Source organism: Nanorana parkeri, unplaced genomic scaffold, assembly GCF_000935625.1.
Source record: "Nanorana parkeri isolate BGI_ZX_2015 unplaced genomic scaffold, ASM93562v1 scaffold1434, whole genome shotgun sequence".
In the NCBI taxonomy this organism is placed as follows: Eukaryota; Metazoa; Chordata; class Amphibia; order Anura; family Dicroglossidae; genus Nanorana; species Nanorana parkeri.
Window position 1 is genome coordinate 79325 of NW_017307702.1, and position 15560 is coordinate 94884.

The 15560-nt window shown below is 41.2% G+C and overlaps 1 protein-coding gene across 1 annotated transcript in view; it reads right to left on the reverse strand.

Moving 5' to 3' along the window:
* The window catches only part of USP28 (ubiquitin specific peptidase 28), an 83310-nt gene that overhangs the window by 44573 nt on the left and 23177 nt on the right, over window positions 1-15560 (reverse strand). The window contains exons 6-12 of the mRNA XM_018569962.1: window positions 13130-13216; window positions 11680-11817; window positions 8109-8182; window positions 6981-7057; window positions 4566-4714; window positions 4018-4145; window positions 1684-1779 (exon numbers count right to left, since the gene is read on the reverse strand). Coding sequence (XP_018425464.1) covers window positions 1684-1779; window positions 4018-4145; window positions 4566-4714; window positions 6981-7057; window positions 8109-8182; window positions 11680-11817; window positions 13130-13216 — 749 coding nt within the window. The remainder of the gene's footprint in view (window positions 1-1683; window positions 1780-4017; window positions 4146-4565; window positions 4715-6980; window positions 7058-8108; window positions 8183-11679; window positions 11818-13129; window positions 13217-15560) is intronic.

Below are 15560 nucleotides of genomic sequence, written 5' to 3' on the forward strand. Positions count from 1 at the left end.
TATGCTCCCGTGGTGCTCGTGCAGCTGCCGGCTGAATGTGTCAGACACTGCAGATGGAAAGGTGCAGGACACTCCATGTGCAAAGTCGGCCACACGAGCACCACGGGAGGACAGGACGTCGGGACATGTAGGGCGCACTGGAATGTAAGCCGGCCGACTCCCTGCGTTCAGGTGCGGGAGGGGGTGTGGAGTTGTATTGAAGTCAATGGCATCGCCCACATTGCGATCGCCCGCACTCGGAACGCAGGCACATTAGTGCCTGCATTCCGGTCCAGTGCGATCTGCAAAAATAGTGCTCGCAGAATTTTTGCGGATCGCACTGGACTGGAACACAGGCCCTAATGCAGGCGATCGCACTGTGGGCGAGGGGCCTGCCTGTGGAGCCTGGCTGCGGTGCCATTGACTTCAATGCAGGTGTTTTTTCGTTGGTAGATCTCAATGAGCTCGTCATTTGAAAAGTAGATCTCCAGACGAAAAATAGTGGGCGCCCCTGGTTTAGATGAACATATCTAGATCGCATTTTTATATTGTTCTAAATTTAGAAAGCACTGGGGACATGTAGACTGAAAATCAGTTTCTGATTTTAGCTATCCCGCATACCATATACTTGCTTTATTGCACAAACATGCATGACTGCCCTTCCCATTCATTTTAGCAACCGACGTGTCAGCGTACAGCTGGTATGAAGCATCGCTGGTGTCCTTGGGATGATGGGAACAGCAGGTGAAAGCGGGGGAGAAGGCAAGTATATTATTTTCTTTAGCTTTCCCCCACAGGGGTTTTTATATTTATTTGGAATTTTGAGATGAGGACCTCACTAAATAAGCAGACTTTGCTATTTTACTGCAAGGTCCGTTCTAAAGTCCAAGTGATATAGCACAAATAGACAGAAAATGTTCCAACATCCTCCATTTTCATAGTATAACCTCCACGTTCCTGTTTTAGCAACTGTGCACTGTGTTTAACAAGTACCAAAGATTGACCACTCTGTTCAGTGTACACTAACTGACCTGGTCAGACACAACCCTTCTCTGCCTTATCACTACAAGCCAGCGTGAGGATGCTTCTGATAAGGGGCGTGGCTGTTACTCAGCTATGCCAGCACAGAGCGCTGGAGTAGGAGAGCAGAAAGTGCATTTCCACTAAAATTAAAAGCTATTTTTAGGCACTGACAAATGAAAATCAGTTAAGCATACGACAATAAAGAAAATAAAAGGAAAAATAATTAATTATAAGACTCCCACTTTAAGGTTATTTATTTAAAAAGTATTGCATTTTTTACAGATTTTAGAATTACCCCTGAAAACTGCATTTTTAGGTTGGAAATCCCCATTATACCCTCCTGAACTGTACAACAGTACATAAAATACAATTCACGACCTGTGTGTACTGGAAACCTATCCGCCCCCCATCTTTGCTTCAGTGAAAGCTCCCTGCTCTACCAAGAGATATAGAGACCAAGAAATACTATACTAACAAGTCCCAAGTAGCAGCTTTAGAGATGTCTAATACACAAAAAGTGCTGGGCTGTATTTACTTTTTTTCAGTGCACATCATGAGTAGGGTGCAATCATGATCATTTAAAGACTTTTGTATTACCCCTGAGATCTTTACAGGATGAAACCTTTCAGTGGGCTCTTTAACAATGTTAAGTGCTGGAAATGGTTATTAACCTTGCTTTACCTTTCCAGTTTCTGATGGAGGTAGTCGATGTGCCTGTTCAGTTTCCTGACATCCCTTCGCTTCTTCCTAATGAGCTCTTTGTTTCTGTACAAGTACCTGCGAATAAAGGCTCAATTACTTGATGTCCCCAGACTCTCAGTGTGAACTCAATGAAGAAAGAACCATCTTTTTCATGTATAGTAACAGAAAAAATTACACGTTAAAGGAATATTTAATTTGCCAATTTAAAATGCGTCAATATAACAAGAAAAATTTGAACCTGTAAGTAAAAACACACTACAGTAAATGGAGAGGTACAAAAGGTATGTAAATATACCATCATCATGTTCAGTGATAATGTTTTTAAAGTTGAACTCAGGTACTCTTACAAAAAAAACAATTATTTTAGGATATACTGCATCTAAAAACATTTAACATAGAGCTATAACTCTAAAGTGTCTCGGGGACCCTGTTGTTGAATACATAATGACATTCCTAGCATACAGTGTCCACTACGTCTGAAACAACTAATCGACAAATTCAATATTAATAGATAATGAAAATAGTTGACAACGATTTTCATTATCGATTAGTTGGTCTGTCGATTAGTTGTGCTGCTTGTAGCTCCTAACAGCCTCACTCGTGTGCGTGTTATTGACAGGCCGGGAAAAGCGTTCAAGAGCCCCTATTGACCGGTCGGGCACTGCCCGAGGACCTGCAGACTCCCCAAGTCTCTGCCTCCTCCTCCCCCCCGGGCTGCTTATAGTGGACGAGCCAAATAGGTTTTGTATGTGTGTTGTGTGTACTTTGTGTGAATTGTGTTGTATGTGTGCTGTGTGTATATTTTTTTGTATTACTTGTTGTATGTGTAGTTGTGTGGTGAGCGGGTGGGGGGGGGGGGGGGTTGGGTCGCTGAAGACTATGTGGCTGCTCCCGGCACAAAGATGGCTGAGCAGCGAACACAATTAAGCCTGTATAGGGCATTACAAACTGCACGCAGAGCCGCGCGCAGCAAAGGGAAGCGACGGTTCACAGGGCTTCACTTGCAGTGTGTCTAGCAATATAGCAATAACCTCTCCCGCGCTCAGCTAGGTTAGGGCTGAGCATGGTGAGATGAAAAATGTAATCTCTAACCAAGTACGTACGAATCCACGCATCATGATGCGTATTCAAGCATGCAGCCAATCAGATTCCACCAGACAAAAGCGTCTGGTGGGAGGAGTCCAGCAAAGAAGTCTGCTTGGTAATGTTTTCCTTCCTGCATATGTTCCTTCTGTGACATATGCCAGGAATGAGAGCTATGTAGAATTAATATGATATGCCTATTAAATAATTAAACATTTAATGAAATAATATTTATTAATCAATATTTTTAGTTAAATAACTAATAGTTAACATATTTCTTTAATATATAGTAATGCAATGTCTATTAAATAATGTGGAAATATCACATATATTGAATGGGTGGAAATATTACATATATTGAATGGGTTAATTCCTGTACCCGTTACAGTGACTTGTCCGAGAAAAGTATGAAGTAGTCACCCGCACACCAAGGTCCAACGTGTTAAACACTGCCACTGGTGCTACCATGTATGCTTAGCATCTGAATAAAGGCGTTTAACACATTGGACCTTGGTGTGCGGGTGACTACTTCATACTTCTGGACTTATGCACTGCCATTCGCTGGTCATACCAGCACCCATCTTATTGCATTAGGATTCCGGTCCGGAGTGCGTTTGGGACATAGATTATTGTCCAAGATGAGGACACAAAAGCTTGAACACCCTTGATTGCTGTTCGACTCCTACTTTCATGTATACTTGTATCCGATTGTATCGCTTTAATTTATACAAAATTGCCAAATTTATACAAAGTGGTACCAAACTATCCCGGGCTTTGTCCACCTCGGTGGCATCCCTTCCTGCTCTCCATTCCCCTGCCACTTAATGATGCAAGTCCTCCCTGTCCTTGGCCTCTATAGCATGGTGTATAACCTAATTCACACTATAATTTTTCAAACTGTATAACTTGTATGGTATACATGGCTAATAACTAGGTAGATCCTGGACAGAGAGCACCGAATATTAAAACATTCTATACGTGTAATAAATTCCACACTACTGAAAGCTTTAGAAGAAAGAACTTAGCCCAAAATCAGTTTGCATTGATTAATTCTCATCCACAGGAGGACAAAAAAAAAAGAAAATATATTTAAAAAAAATCAGGTAGGCTGCTTTGCACATCATCCAAACTCTCACACAAGCCTCTAAAGTATGTGGTTAAACATAAAATACAATGTAATTATACATACACAAGAACGAGTTTAATCCGAGGTCATTAGATATGCTTTACCTGTCCATATAAATTATTTCGGGGAATTCAAGTTTATTATGGATCTTTTCCGGTTGACCCAAAGACTGATTATATTCAAACCGAGAAAGTTCAAAGGTTAGCACCGGGGGAAGTTTTGTAAACCAACGCTGAAAATAAAAAAAAAATAAAAAAGATAAAATGCTCAAAAAACTAAAAAAAAAAAAAAAAAAAAAAGGGAAAAAAAAAAAAAAAAAAAAAATAAAAAAAAAAAAAAAAAAAAAAGGAGAAAATAAGAAAAAAAAAAAAATACTATTTAGCATCATGTTCACATTCTACATGAACAATACTATGTACAGTGATAAAACATAATTTCTTCTCTAAAGAGTCAGTATACTGATATGTACTACATACAGCATGGATACATATAAAAAAAGCAAACCTGTTTTTGTATTTAAAAAAAAAAAAAAATACACAAAATAAAAAAAACATAGCATCACTCAAAAGCAACGCAGCATGGTACTGAATGATCTTCAATCAGGCAGGGAAGTTTTTCTGGTGTATGGTTGACACAACATGACAATACTAACCTCTTGCCTATATTGCACTGCTTGGCCAGTACGTGAGAGCTCAAGATCTCCCTCCAACACTGCCGCCTCCAGGCACTCATTTAGGTTGTTAAAGCCATTTACCCGCAGGGGGTATTGCCCAAAGGTCTCGACTTTAGAGAAGTTTTTATCTGTTACAAAAAATAAACGTATTATATTACAAAGCAGCAGGTGTCTATATACAGTGGTACCTCAGCTCACGAACGCTTCTGTCCGTGAACAGTTCGGTTCACGACCAGGAAATTCGCAAAATGTTGCCTCCTTTCACGAACTCCGCTTCGGGTGACAAACAGAAACGCAGCCATTTTCCCCGCTCTGACACATGGTCATGGCTTCCTTTAGTCGAGATTGTGGTGTGATCACAGTTTGATTCGGTTCACGACTAATTCGGTTTGCGACCAGAATCGCGGAACGAATTAAGTTCGTGAACCGAGGTACCACTGTGTGTGTGTGTGTGTATATATATATATAGTCTGTGTTCTAAAGTTAAATAAAACAGTTCTCACAGAATGTTCTAACGTTTGAATAATCCCCCCTCAATACCAGAGCTCCTAAGCAGGTTACTCCTGGATTTAAAGTATATGTATAAACCAAAATGTTTTTTTTTTTTAAAGGAGAGCCGTGGGAAGAGTGAAAAACACTCAATCCCAATAATTAGAGCCGACGTATGAAACTGCAGCAGTCACACTCCGCCTCTATTGATTGAGAACTGAGATCACATACTGCTGATCACTCAGTCCACGGTCTTCTACTGTCAATCACCACTCCCTGCAGGGATTCTCCCCTCTCCATTCCTCCAGCGCTGACTGGAGGTATGGACAGGTGAGGGGTACATCTGGCCTTGGCTCTAGAGAGGCAGATCCAGCTGTCAATCAGGCAGCGGGTGGATCCAAACTATATTGTTGGGATGTTTTCCGGCTGAAACGCAGCTCTGCGCTGTCGGCATATAGCAGCCAATTGCCTATTACATGCAGAGTTGTGGGTCACAGGAGGACATAGTAAATGTCCTCCTGTGACCCTAAAGAGAACTATGGCCAAAAAAGGTTTGGCCATAGTTCTCTTTTACGTTTTAGATGGATAGGTTGTTTGTAACTGCATGTGTCTTACTGGGGGTGGGTCCTTTCACTTCCTGTCCCGAAGACAAGAAACCTCCCCACAGATAATAGAATTCCCATCTTAGAGTTGTCACAGGAACAGGTACCCCATTTGTTGGATTTGCTGACAGGGATGACCTTAGTCTGCTGATGTTCCTCCATTGTTCAATAACAAGCTGGGGGTTGGGAGGTGACCAAGTTGTATTGCTCATTTGCAGCAGAGAAAAGCAATGTCACCAGCCTGACTGTGCTGTGCTGTCTGGCAGAGCTGTGTAAATGTCAGGGCTGGCTGGAAAAAAATTGCAAATCCTTTGACAGGTTTAGTAGCACACATGTAGTTCTAGTGTACATACAGCTGTTTGTCTAGAGTACAGGTTGAAGACTTAATATTTGGTTTCTTGCAAAATCTGAACTTTTTTTTTTGTTCTTAAATGAGAAAAAGAAAGACAAAAAGAGAAAAAGAGAGAGACTATTCCTCCGCTGCCATTCTAATAGGTGACGGTGTTTATTGACTATTTTTAGTAGATTTGGCTGCACCTTATTTTAATATTCTACTTTTTAATTAGACTATTTAATTAGAGTTTTAATTAAAATCATGAGCAGCTTTAAGGTCATTCCACGTAGTCCCTATTGCCAGTTCTGAATAAAGATACAAGTTTTTTACAGTAATATCAAATAGTGCATCCTACAACATTTGAGTTTAAAGTGGCACTAGGGGCAAAATAAGTCTGAATGTTGAGTTCCCCCATACCATAGTTTTCACTCCCATTCATCCTGACAGTACAATAACTTCCCTCCACAGGGCGACAATGCTGTTTGTTCTGCAACAAAAATGCTTAGCAGCACGGTCATCTGGTGGGCAGGGTAGTCTTAGATGGACATGTAGTTTTGAATGGACTTTTTAGTAGGCGAAAGTTTAAAGTCCGACTCCAGGTAACACTTTGAAGTAGTTGCAGCAATAGATTTTCTTTTCTTTTTGGAAAAATGGCTTAAACCAAATGAATAGAATTTGATCACTGAAAACATCCCCTGCAACTTTATATCTGTTTTCTCTATTGTCCAAACCCCTGCAATGTTGAACAGCTTGATGTAGGTAAATGTGGAAAACAAAATATAAAATTAAAAAAAAAATATATATATCACATACAATATCTATACTGTATATCTAACACATGTACAGCAAAAGCTTAAATCCTATATAGCACACGTATAGTAAAAGTGTAAATCCTTGCTGGGTATTAAGGACACCCTATGTGTTTATTCTCACATTGTCCAATTACTACAAGCAACATGCAAAGCATACCTTCCAGATATCCTTCATTAAGAAATGTACCATAGAAAAGCTGCACCATTGGGTTTTCAGCCTTATCTCTTGAACACCTAAAATACAAAGACCCAAAATATAAAAAAAAAAAAAAAATCTCACATTTCCTATTACCGTTTTAAAATGTGAAAAAAAAATTCAAAAAAACCAAAATAAAGTCAGGCCTCGTTAATAAAATGAAACTCTATCAGAGAGAGGCGCAGAATTTACTTTTCTGACTAATAAAGGCAAAAGTGGGACTCTTGTGATATTCGCTCTTAGGCAGGTGCAGAGTGTTTAAGTTTAAGACAAAGTATAGTTTACTATGAACAAACATTAGGACCTCTCCTGTAACATTCAATATGTTCATGAAACTGAAAACCACTTTACACATTGCATACTTTTTAGGTACCCACCGTGAGGCAGTATGCTTTAAACTTAAAATAACCCAGGCTTATTGTGCCGTCACATAGGAACCGCCATTTGTGCAGCTCTTTCATGCTGCTCTTGCTTTTTGTCAGACTGAGGATCAACCTTTGATTTGAAGGCTCAATGTTACCTACTCTTTTGTGAGTATCATTCCATTTTTTGCCATTTATAAAATAAAAATGTATTCACTCTAGGGAAGGCGCCCCTTGTTTTTGTTTTCTCATCATGAACTTAAAATGTATTCAATATACTACATTATTATTATTATTCAATAGAGATATGTATCCACTTAAATGGTGACTGTGGCTCATATACATATATCCACCCAAGACCATCCAGATCCGATTATCCATCCATCAACATAACATGTCTGGTCATTGGTATATAGCAGTATGATGTAGAGAGGAAAGGACCGCCTCCTTTCACACTTTACATACAACAACATAATGATTGCTTCCCCATAATCCTCAAGAGTAAAGAAAAAGATACATTGGTTCTAAAATAAATCAGGGTGCATGTCCTCAGTCACTGATTTCCCGGATTCAGCCGCAAGTCTTCCATATCCTACCACAAACCCAAGGTCAGCACATTGTCCACAAAAGATTATTTCAGTAACCCTATTCTGTGGCCATCCTATTGTGAAAGCGGACGTGAAATCAGAAAACAATTTAAATGATGGAATATAAAAATTGTACTTACTCTCCGCAAACGGCTAGTTGGAAAGCGTCCTCTAGCCAATCCAGCAGCTTGTGTGTAAACTCACAGACATCTTGCTAGCAAGCAGAAATGCAGAATTAGTCTTTAATACATTAAGAACTGTGGCATTGCAACACTAAAGTAATAAGCATTATTTAATTTCCACCAAATAACCCGTGAAGGTAAAAGTATTTATTGTCATGTGACACACGGACGTGCTCTCACAACATCTGCTGACTCAGAGTTATAATAGGAAGTTAGGAGAAAACAGATGCCCCAGGGCAGCCTGGAAAAACACCATTAACCTCACATGCCTGAGGAGAAATACAAAACGCTGTGATAATAGTCTGAGTAAAATTGCATTACCAAAAGGAAAAATGCCATAATAATAAGTAGGGATGTCCCGATACCGATGCTAGCATCGGAATCGGGCCCGATACAGGGCATTTTGACAAGTACTTGTACTTGTCAAAATGCCCCGATGCCTAGCACCGAAGCTTGTGCTGTTTTTTTTTTTTTTACCGTCCGTGGGGTCCTTTTCACCGTCCTCTGTGCAGGCTGGAGGAGCGTCGCGTCACTGCGGTAGGCGGAGCTCCAGGTGGGGTCCTAATGTGGTTGGCCAGCGACTGCCCAGAGGACTCCGCCTGTAGCTCCACCCACAACAGTGACGCGACGCTCAGCCGCTCAGCGCCGCCGACGTCCTCGAAAAGGAAAAAAAAAGCATTCGGCACCTCCATTGAACAGGCTGAACAGGTGCAGGCACAGATTTGTGCCAACTCAGGCGAAGGTGTCTGTGCCCCCATGTCATCCTGTGTCTCCATGCCATCCTGTGACTGTTTTAGTCCTCCAAGTTCATGAGGTGTGTCATGAAAACACTTCACACATGTATAATAGCAAAGAAGACAGTCAGTAGTTGCTCATGTTGCTTTACTGGGGCCATTTTGTTGCACTCCAATCTGTTCATTAGTTGTACTAATAGCAGTTTTCTTTCTACCAGTTATTGGTGTGGTGCATCATTAGCGATGTGCAAACCCAGCAAAGTTCAGTTTTTAGTAGGGTTAACCCAGAGGGAAGTTTGCAAAGCCCAAACATAGTGTCAAACCCTATTGAAGTCTATAGGAATGCCTTCACAGCTGCACTTGAAGTTATCTAACAGTACAAGTAAACACTTTAAAACATAAAAAAATGCACTACTACCACAAAATGACAGATCCACATTTGCTCTGGTTTTACAACTTTGTGAAAGCAAATAAAAATGTTATTGTTCTTAAACAGTCTTACATAATAGTAAAGAATTTGGCCTAAAATTATCAGTCTGTATGTTTTTTTTAAAAATGTCACCTGTCCCTTTAAGAAAAAGTATCGTTAATTGGTATCGGCAAGTACATGAGGGCCAGTACTTGTACTTGGTCTTAAAAAAGTGGCATCGGGACATCCCTAATAATAAGATGTCAATATTCTAATATTGACTTATGATGAGGTATGAACACTCATTATCATCAGCTCTATAGCTACTGCAAAGTCTACACCGGGTTTTCAAATCAACCACCAATACTGGCACAGACAGAATGTGCAGAGGGATGAACAATGTATTTAAAGTGAACCTGTTGGAACAATACAATTCCTAAAGTAGACCTATGATCAGATGCATTTGATCACATTAAATGCACGCATGCTAAGTAATGTGTAATAGTAAAGCTGGCCATACACTGCTTATTTTTTTTTTTGTTCAAACTGCAAGAGAAACGGAAAAAATATAACAGATTCCTCCATCCACACTGAACAAATCTTCTGCTAGGCTATTGTACATTTGTGGGTGAGAATACCTGAACAGCTTAAAAAGGAGAACTATGAGGTGAGTGATTTTCACTCAACCTCATAGTTCGAGTGGACGTGTTACAATGAAACTGTCACACGTCGGCTCAATAGATCAGGAAGTGAGCGAACACATAACGTCGCTCGTTCACTTCTCGATCATGTCCCTGCAGAGAGCCGTGATGGTCACACACGGCTCCCTGCAGGGATTCCCCCCTGCCCTGTCCGATCCTTCAGTGCTGACTGGTGTAACGGACGGGGGAGGGGGCAGGTACAGCTAGCTCTGCCTCTAGATAGGCAGAGCCAGCTGTCACTCACGCAGCTGGGTGGATCCAGACAGTACTGTAGGGATCCGTCCCGGCTGCGGCGGTCTCAGTATACAGCGAGCTGTAGCTCGCGATATACTGAGCTTTGGGTGATGGGAGGACGCTAGTTTATGTCCTCCCGTGACCCTTAGGAGAACTATTAGGAAAAACACTTACCCCATAGTTCTTGTTTAATGGCTGCCGTCATTGTTCAGCCAAAAACTTTGCGACTGGCTCCTTCTATTTGCTGATCAAAGGATGCCAGGTGGAATGCTGCAGACAGGGTAACCAACCGAGCGAAATTCGCACAGTGTATCGCAAGCTTAACACTTGCAGGTATTTATTATCTCTCAGATTACACTACTTCCCCTAACAATGCCTTCATCTGCCTTTCTCTCCAAAAGGAAGGAGCCATCTTTGTTTCAGGCATCACACAGGGTCATGTTGCAGTCTGGTCAATGGGGAAGAGGAGACTGGGGAGGCGCTTCCTCCTGCCTGCAGCAGACTGATGAAATCATCTCATTCAAGGCAAAACCACTGGGTAGAGGCAGAAGGAAGTAAACTGTAAGCTATGCCTATAAAGGCAAGCCGAGTACAAATGACTAGTCACCAGTATTGCCTGTAGGCTCCCAGTAGCTGATCTTTCCCCAATTACTGACTTATAATGCCTTCCTTTATGTCTTTGTGTGGAAGTGGCCATCTTGGTAGAGGCAGGGCTTTGCTTCCTCATGTCTTATCCTCCAGCAAGGAGAACAGTGAGCACCACAGTAGTGAACTCACCAAATCTCCCTCCAAATCTAAGGCCAGTAGTTAGGGCAGCTGTATGCTAGACCTTACACTGCACATATATAGCCATGAGGCTACAGAACAAGAGTGCCTACGAACCCTCACATACAAGGACGTGCACTGCTATTTTTCAGGAGAAATTCAAGACAAAAAAGGTACATTTTTCAGGGTATTGCTTAGGGACAATCAGCATTTTCGAAGTATTCCCTATAACATAGCAAGTCCTCTCTTTTGAGTTCAGGTCCACTTTAATTCTAACAGGTATATATACTTTTGAAAAATACTCTTGCTGCATGTTGTGACATATGTACTTAATGATCGAGTTTAAACAAACACGTTAGCTGATGGCATAAGCGGTCACAACATGCCTCTAGCTTGATTAATTATTGTTCCTCCATCACACCTGCACCAGGCCCCACCAGGCCAAATGAGCCACTGCCTAGGCTAGGTACTAAGTTGAGCAGTCATTGTGCATTGCATTGTCGGATAAAGGCATGCTTACTCTTCACTAGGAGGAAGTGAAAACAATGTTGGCGCTTCACAAACCATTGGAGAGATAAACGCCAAGACAAGGGGTATAAGCTACAACATAGTACTGTCATACTGTGTCCTGGAAAAGGAGCTGCAATCAGTGTATATGAACATAAAACTGCTAGGACCTTCTATACCTGTTGTGCTTCTTCAGACAGAAAAGCATCCTTCAACAGCTCAACCGCAGCAGAAGGATCCACAAACTTTCTGTTGGATCCAACCATGAGAGCAAACAGACACTGAAGTTCTTGCATAAAAGCAATGTTTCTCTTCTCCTGAAAAACACAACATTTGTTGTAAGGGTTACAAATGACAAAAATAAATTGCTGTGATCATTAATATTCAATATAGGAATGTAGGGCTCCATTCACATCTATATAGTTTTAACTGTCTGTATGCACAATCTTAAAGGAGAACTATGGGGTACACCTTTTTTTTGCATTTTTAGTTTCCTTATAATACAGGAATACATTTTTCAATGTTTTCCCGTAATCATAAATGCACCATAAGCTTACAATTCAGCATAATATACTGTGGGTGGGGATAAGCTCCTTGCTGAGAAGCGATTCCAACAATATTGTCTGGATCCTCCTCTCCCGGTTTCCTTATAATACAGGAATACATTTTTCAATGTATTCCTGTAATCATAAATGCATCATAAGCTTACAATTCAGTGTGATATGTTGTGGGTGGAGATAAGCTTTGTGCTGAGAAGCGATCCCAACAATATTGTCGGATACTACCCCATAGTTCTCCTTTAATTGTCTTGAAAAGAAAAAATAATTTTCCCTTAATTCTCTCCTACACTTTAGAAAATCACTTTACAGTGAAAATATGATCATCTGCAAAAGCCCTGTAACCTTTTTCAGTTATGGAGTGTGACAGTTTAGCCTGCCTTGTTATAAATGTTGACATTCAATTAGAGAGATTATAAATGAGATTGTACTCCCCCTTTTCCCTCTCTTCCCTAATACTCTTTCCTCTCCCAGAGGTGCTGATAAATACCTGGTGCTTCCAGGTATGGGGGGAGCCAACCACCAGGCCTGAACACTACACCATGATGCAGGGAGTGACAGACAACATGCAACAGGCATCGTCCACCACAGAGCTTGCTTGAGTATATAGCAATGACTGCGATGGAGGAATGTGCGGTGAGGGAGCACTGCAAAGCCAAGTAAGTCATGGGTGTGCTGCACCCTACAATCCAGTGTGGTTTCCCCCGATTGGCTGCTGAGAAAACGGTTATCCCTACTCCCACAGCTAGATGTCAAAAAGTCGCTAGTAATGCTCCTGAAGCAGCTGATTGGGCCAGGAGGGGTTATGTCGGTCACAGTTTTGAGCGTGCTTGGGTGAACTCATGCAAACTGGGTTCCCATGAAGCCCCAGCTTATCCCTAATCATCAGCGTGAATGGAATTTTCCCATTTGCATCCAATTTCCCTCCCTTGTGAGCACCAGTGGGACTCTGGCCATTCACACAAAATAGTCTGCATGCTAACCAATGGAAGGGCACCAGAAATCTTCCACTACTATCAGTACACACGAAAAACACTTTTGGTTTTTATTACTACACAAATCAAGTACTTACACTTCTGCTCTGACACCTCTCCAGCATGCTTTGGGAAATACTGTAACTTTGAACCAGTCTTCGAAACTGTGGCAGGTGGAAGAGCGACTGAAAAGAATGCAAGAAAAATAAAAAGTAGCCATCATTAAAAAGAAGAACCAATTTTAGCAGATCAGTCAAACAATAGAGATTGATGGATCCTTGCTTTAAATAAAAATAGCCTTTTTTTATTTCAGATAAAGTATTTGGCCAAAGGATTTGTACTTTTGTCCATCCAGTCCCGAGATGTTCACAGCCCAGCCATTCAGCACGTCTGGTCGGTAACACCACTTAACAGTTAATGAAAACAGCTGTGTCCTCTCTCTGCCTCTAGACTACTGACTGATTAGTAAAAGAGCAGAAACAGGCTGTTGTTGTCATCCTTCTGCTCACTGTGCTCCCTATCCCAGCTCGATCCTTGGTAGCATATTTTCTTCCAGCATCCTGAATTCCTCCCAGCCCTGCCCTTTCCTCCCCCTAAAGCTGGCCATACACGGATAAAAACGTGGCTGTTTCCTGAATAATTAGCTGACATTCACTCTGTGAGTGGCACTGCCACCACCATCTGGCTCGTCAAAAGCTCATTGAAAGCCATACTATCGAGCCAGATGGAAAACTTGCACCAGAACAGTGGCTATTTCCAATTAGCTGCAATCACTATTTGGGTATGCTGAAAGCTGCAGGTGCCGGTTGTCATAATACAATAGCTGGCAGGGAAGATTTGCCCATACATGCTCTTTAGCATGGATGATCGTATCAAGTTATATTTGTCATTTAGCCTGGTAGGGGGGGGGGCAAGAAATATTACCTTACCATCTTGTCTTAAATTGTATTGTGATTGTGATGTCTTCCTTATATTGTAAAGTGCAGAACAAACTGTTTGCTATAAAAATCCTGTATAATAATCATTTTCTGTATGCCCAGCTTAAAGAAGTATTAAGGTCTGGGTGTTTTTTTTTTACCTTAATGCGTTCTCTGATTCTCTGCATTAGGGTAAAAACTGCCCAGAACCTTTTTCTCCCCCAGTCCAGAAGTTCCCTGCACTTCCTGGTTGCAGTGGGAGGATACTGATGGAAGAGGAGCCATAGGCCCCTTCTGCCATCAATCAAAGTTTTGGTCAGAAAGAAGGGGAGTGGCCTGCCACAGGGCTGTGTGTTTATGGACGCACACAGCCACTGCGGGCACGAGTGCCTCTGTTAGCCGATGGAGATACCCGTGCAGGGGGTGGGAAGAGCGCTGCGGGGACCCACTAGAAAACAAGGAATTTAAAACTTTTAAAGAAAAAGAACATCCTCAGGCAAAAGGTGGGTGTCCTAATAGCAACTATTTAAAAAAAAAAAAATGTTTAATATCGCTTTAAGTGCTGCTGTATAAGGGATTGCAAGACACGGATACCAAAGTAAATTCAGGAACTTACATTAGTTGCATTTAAAATATATATTTGTTGGCTAAATAATGAACACAGAGCCGAATTCATTTGTGTCTTTTATATCTGCCCAGAGTTCAGCTTTAACTGCTAAGTCTATAACCGTATAACATGCAATGCACGCATCAGAGTTGACTTGCTGATCAGGCTTTAAGTAAACCTCACCGTTTTAAATAAAGAAAACAAGTGTTCGCTTTAATTGGTAGTTTAGGTTTCCACATTATCACAGCTCTGAAAGGAGCTCTGTGGAATACTCAGCTGGGAACCAATCAAAGGGAAGGGGTTATTTCTATCTGTGAGTCATACTAATAAACAGCAAGAAACAGCAGACCGTATTTCTAACTATGGCTTATTCTCATCACACACACCCGGGAATCCTAGTAAAATGTTTGATTTTAATTGAGTGCCACTAACGCCAACCAACCAGCTGAAGTCAGGCTCTCAAATTAAAAAGAAACTGGAAAGCACAGTGCCAATCCCGAGTCATTCAGCACTCGCGCGCACGCTGGCGTTCGCTCTGTATTCCATTTTGCAATCAAGTAGTGTAAACACAACAATTGAACAGTCAGAACCGGCCTTTTGTGTTAAAATCCCATCTCAGAGGGATTAGAAAAATAGCGCTGAACCTAAACTTGAAATGTTCGCTGCTTTTCTTCACTTAATGTCCCGCTCCGACAAAGTAACATAATTAGCAATTAACATTTTTAAGGGATCTGTAATGGTTTCAGAACTGTAGACAAGGAGCTGATCTCTTGACAATCAAAGCCATCGCACAGCGGAAGGCAGCTGCAGAGATGGGATTGCGATAGTACGCTGGCATATCTATTACAAAATTGATTACTAAAAGCAGAATTTTATGCAATATTACAAAAAACAACATCTAGTACAATTAAGTTTTTTTTCAAACTGTGTCAAATGTATTTTAAACACTGCTACTAAAATAATTTGGACCAATTTGTATAACACTTTTCCTAATCCTCTACATAC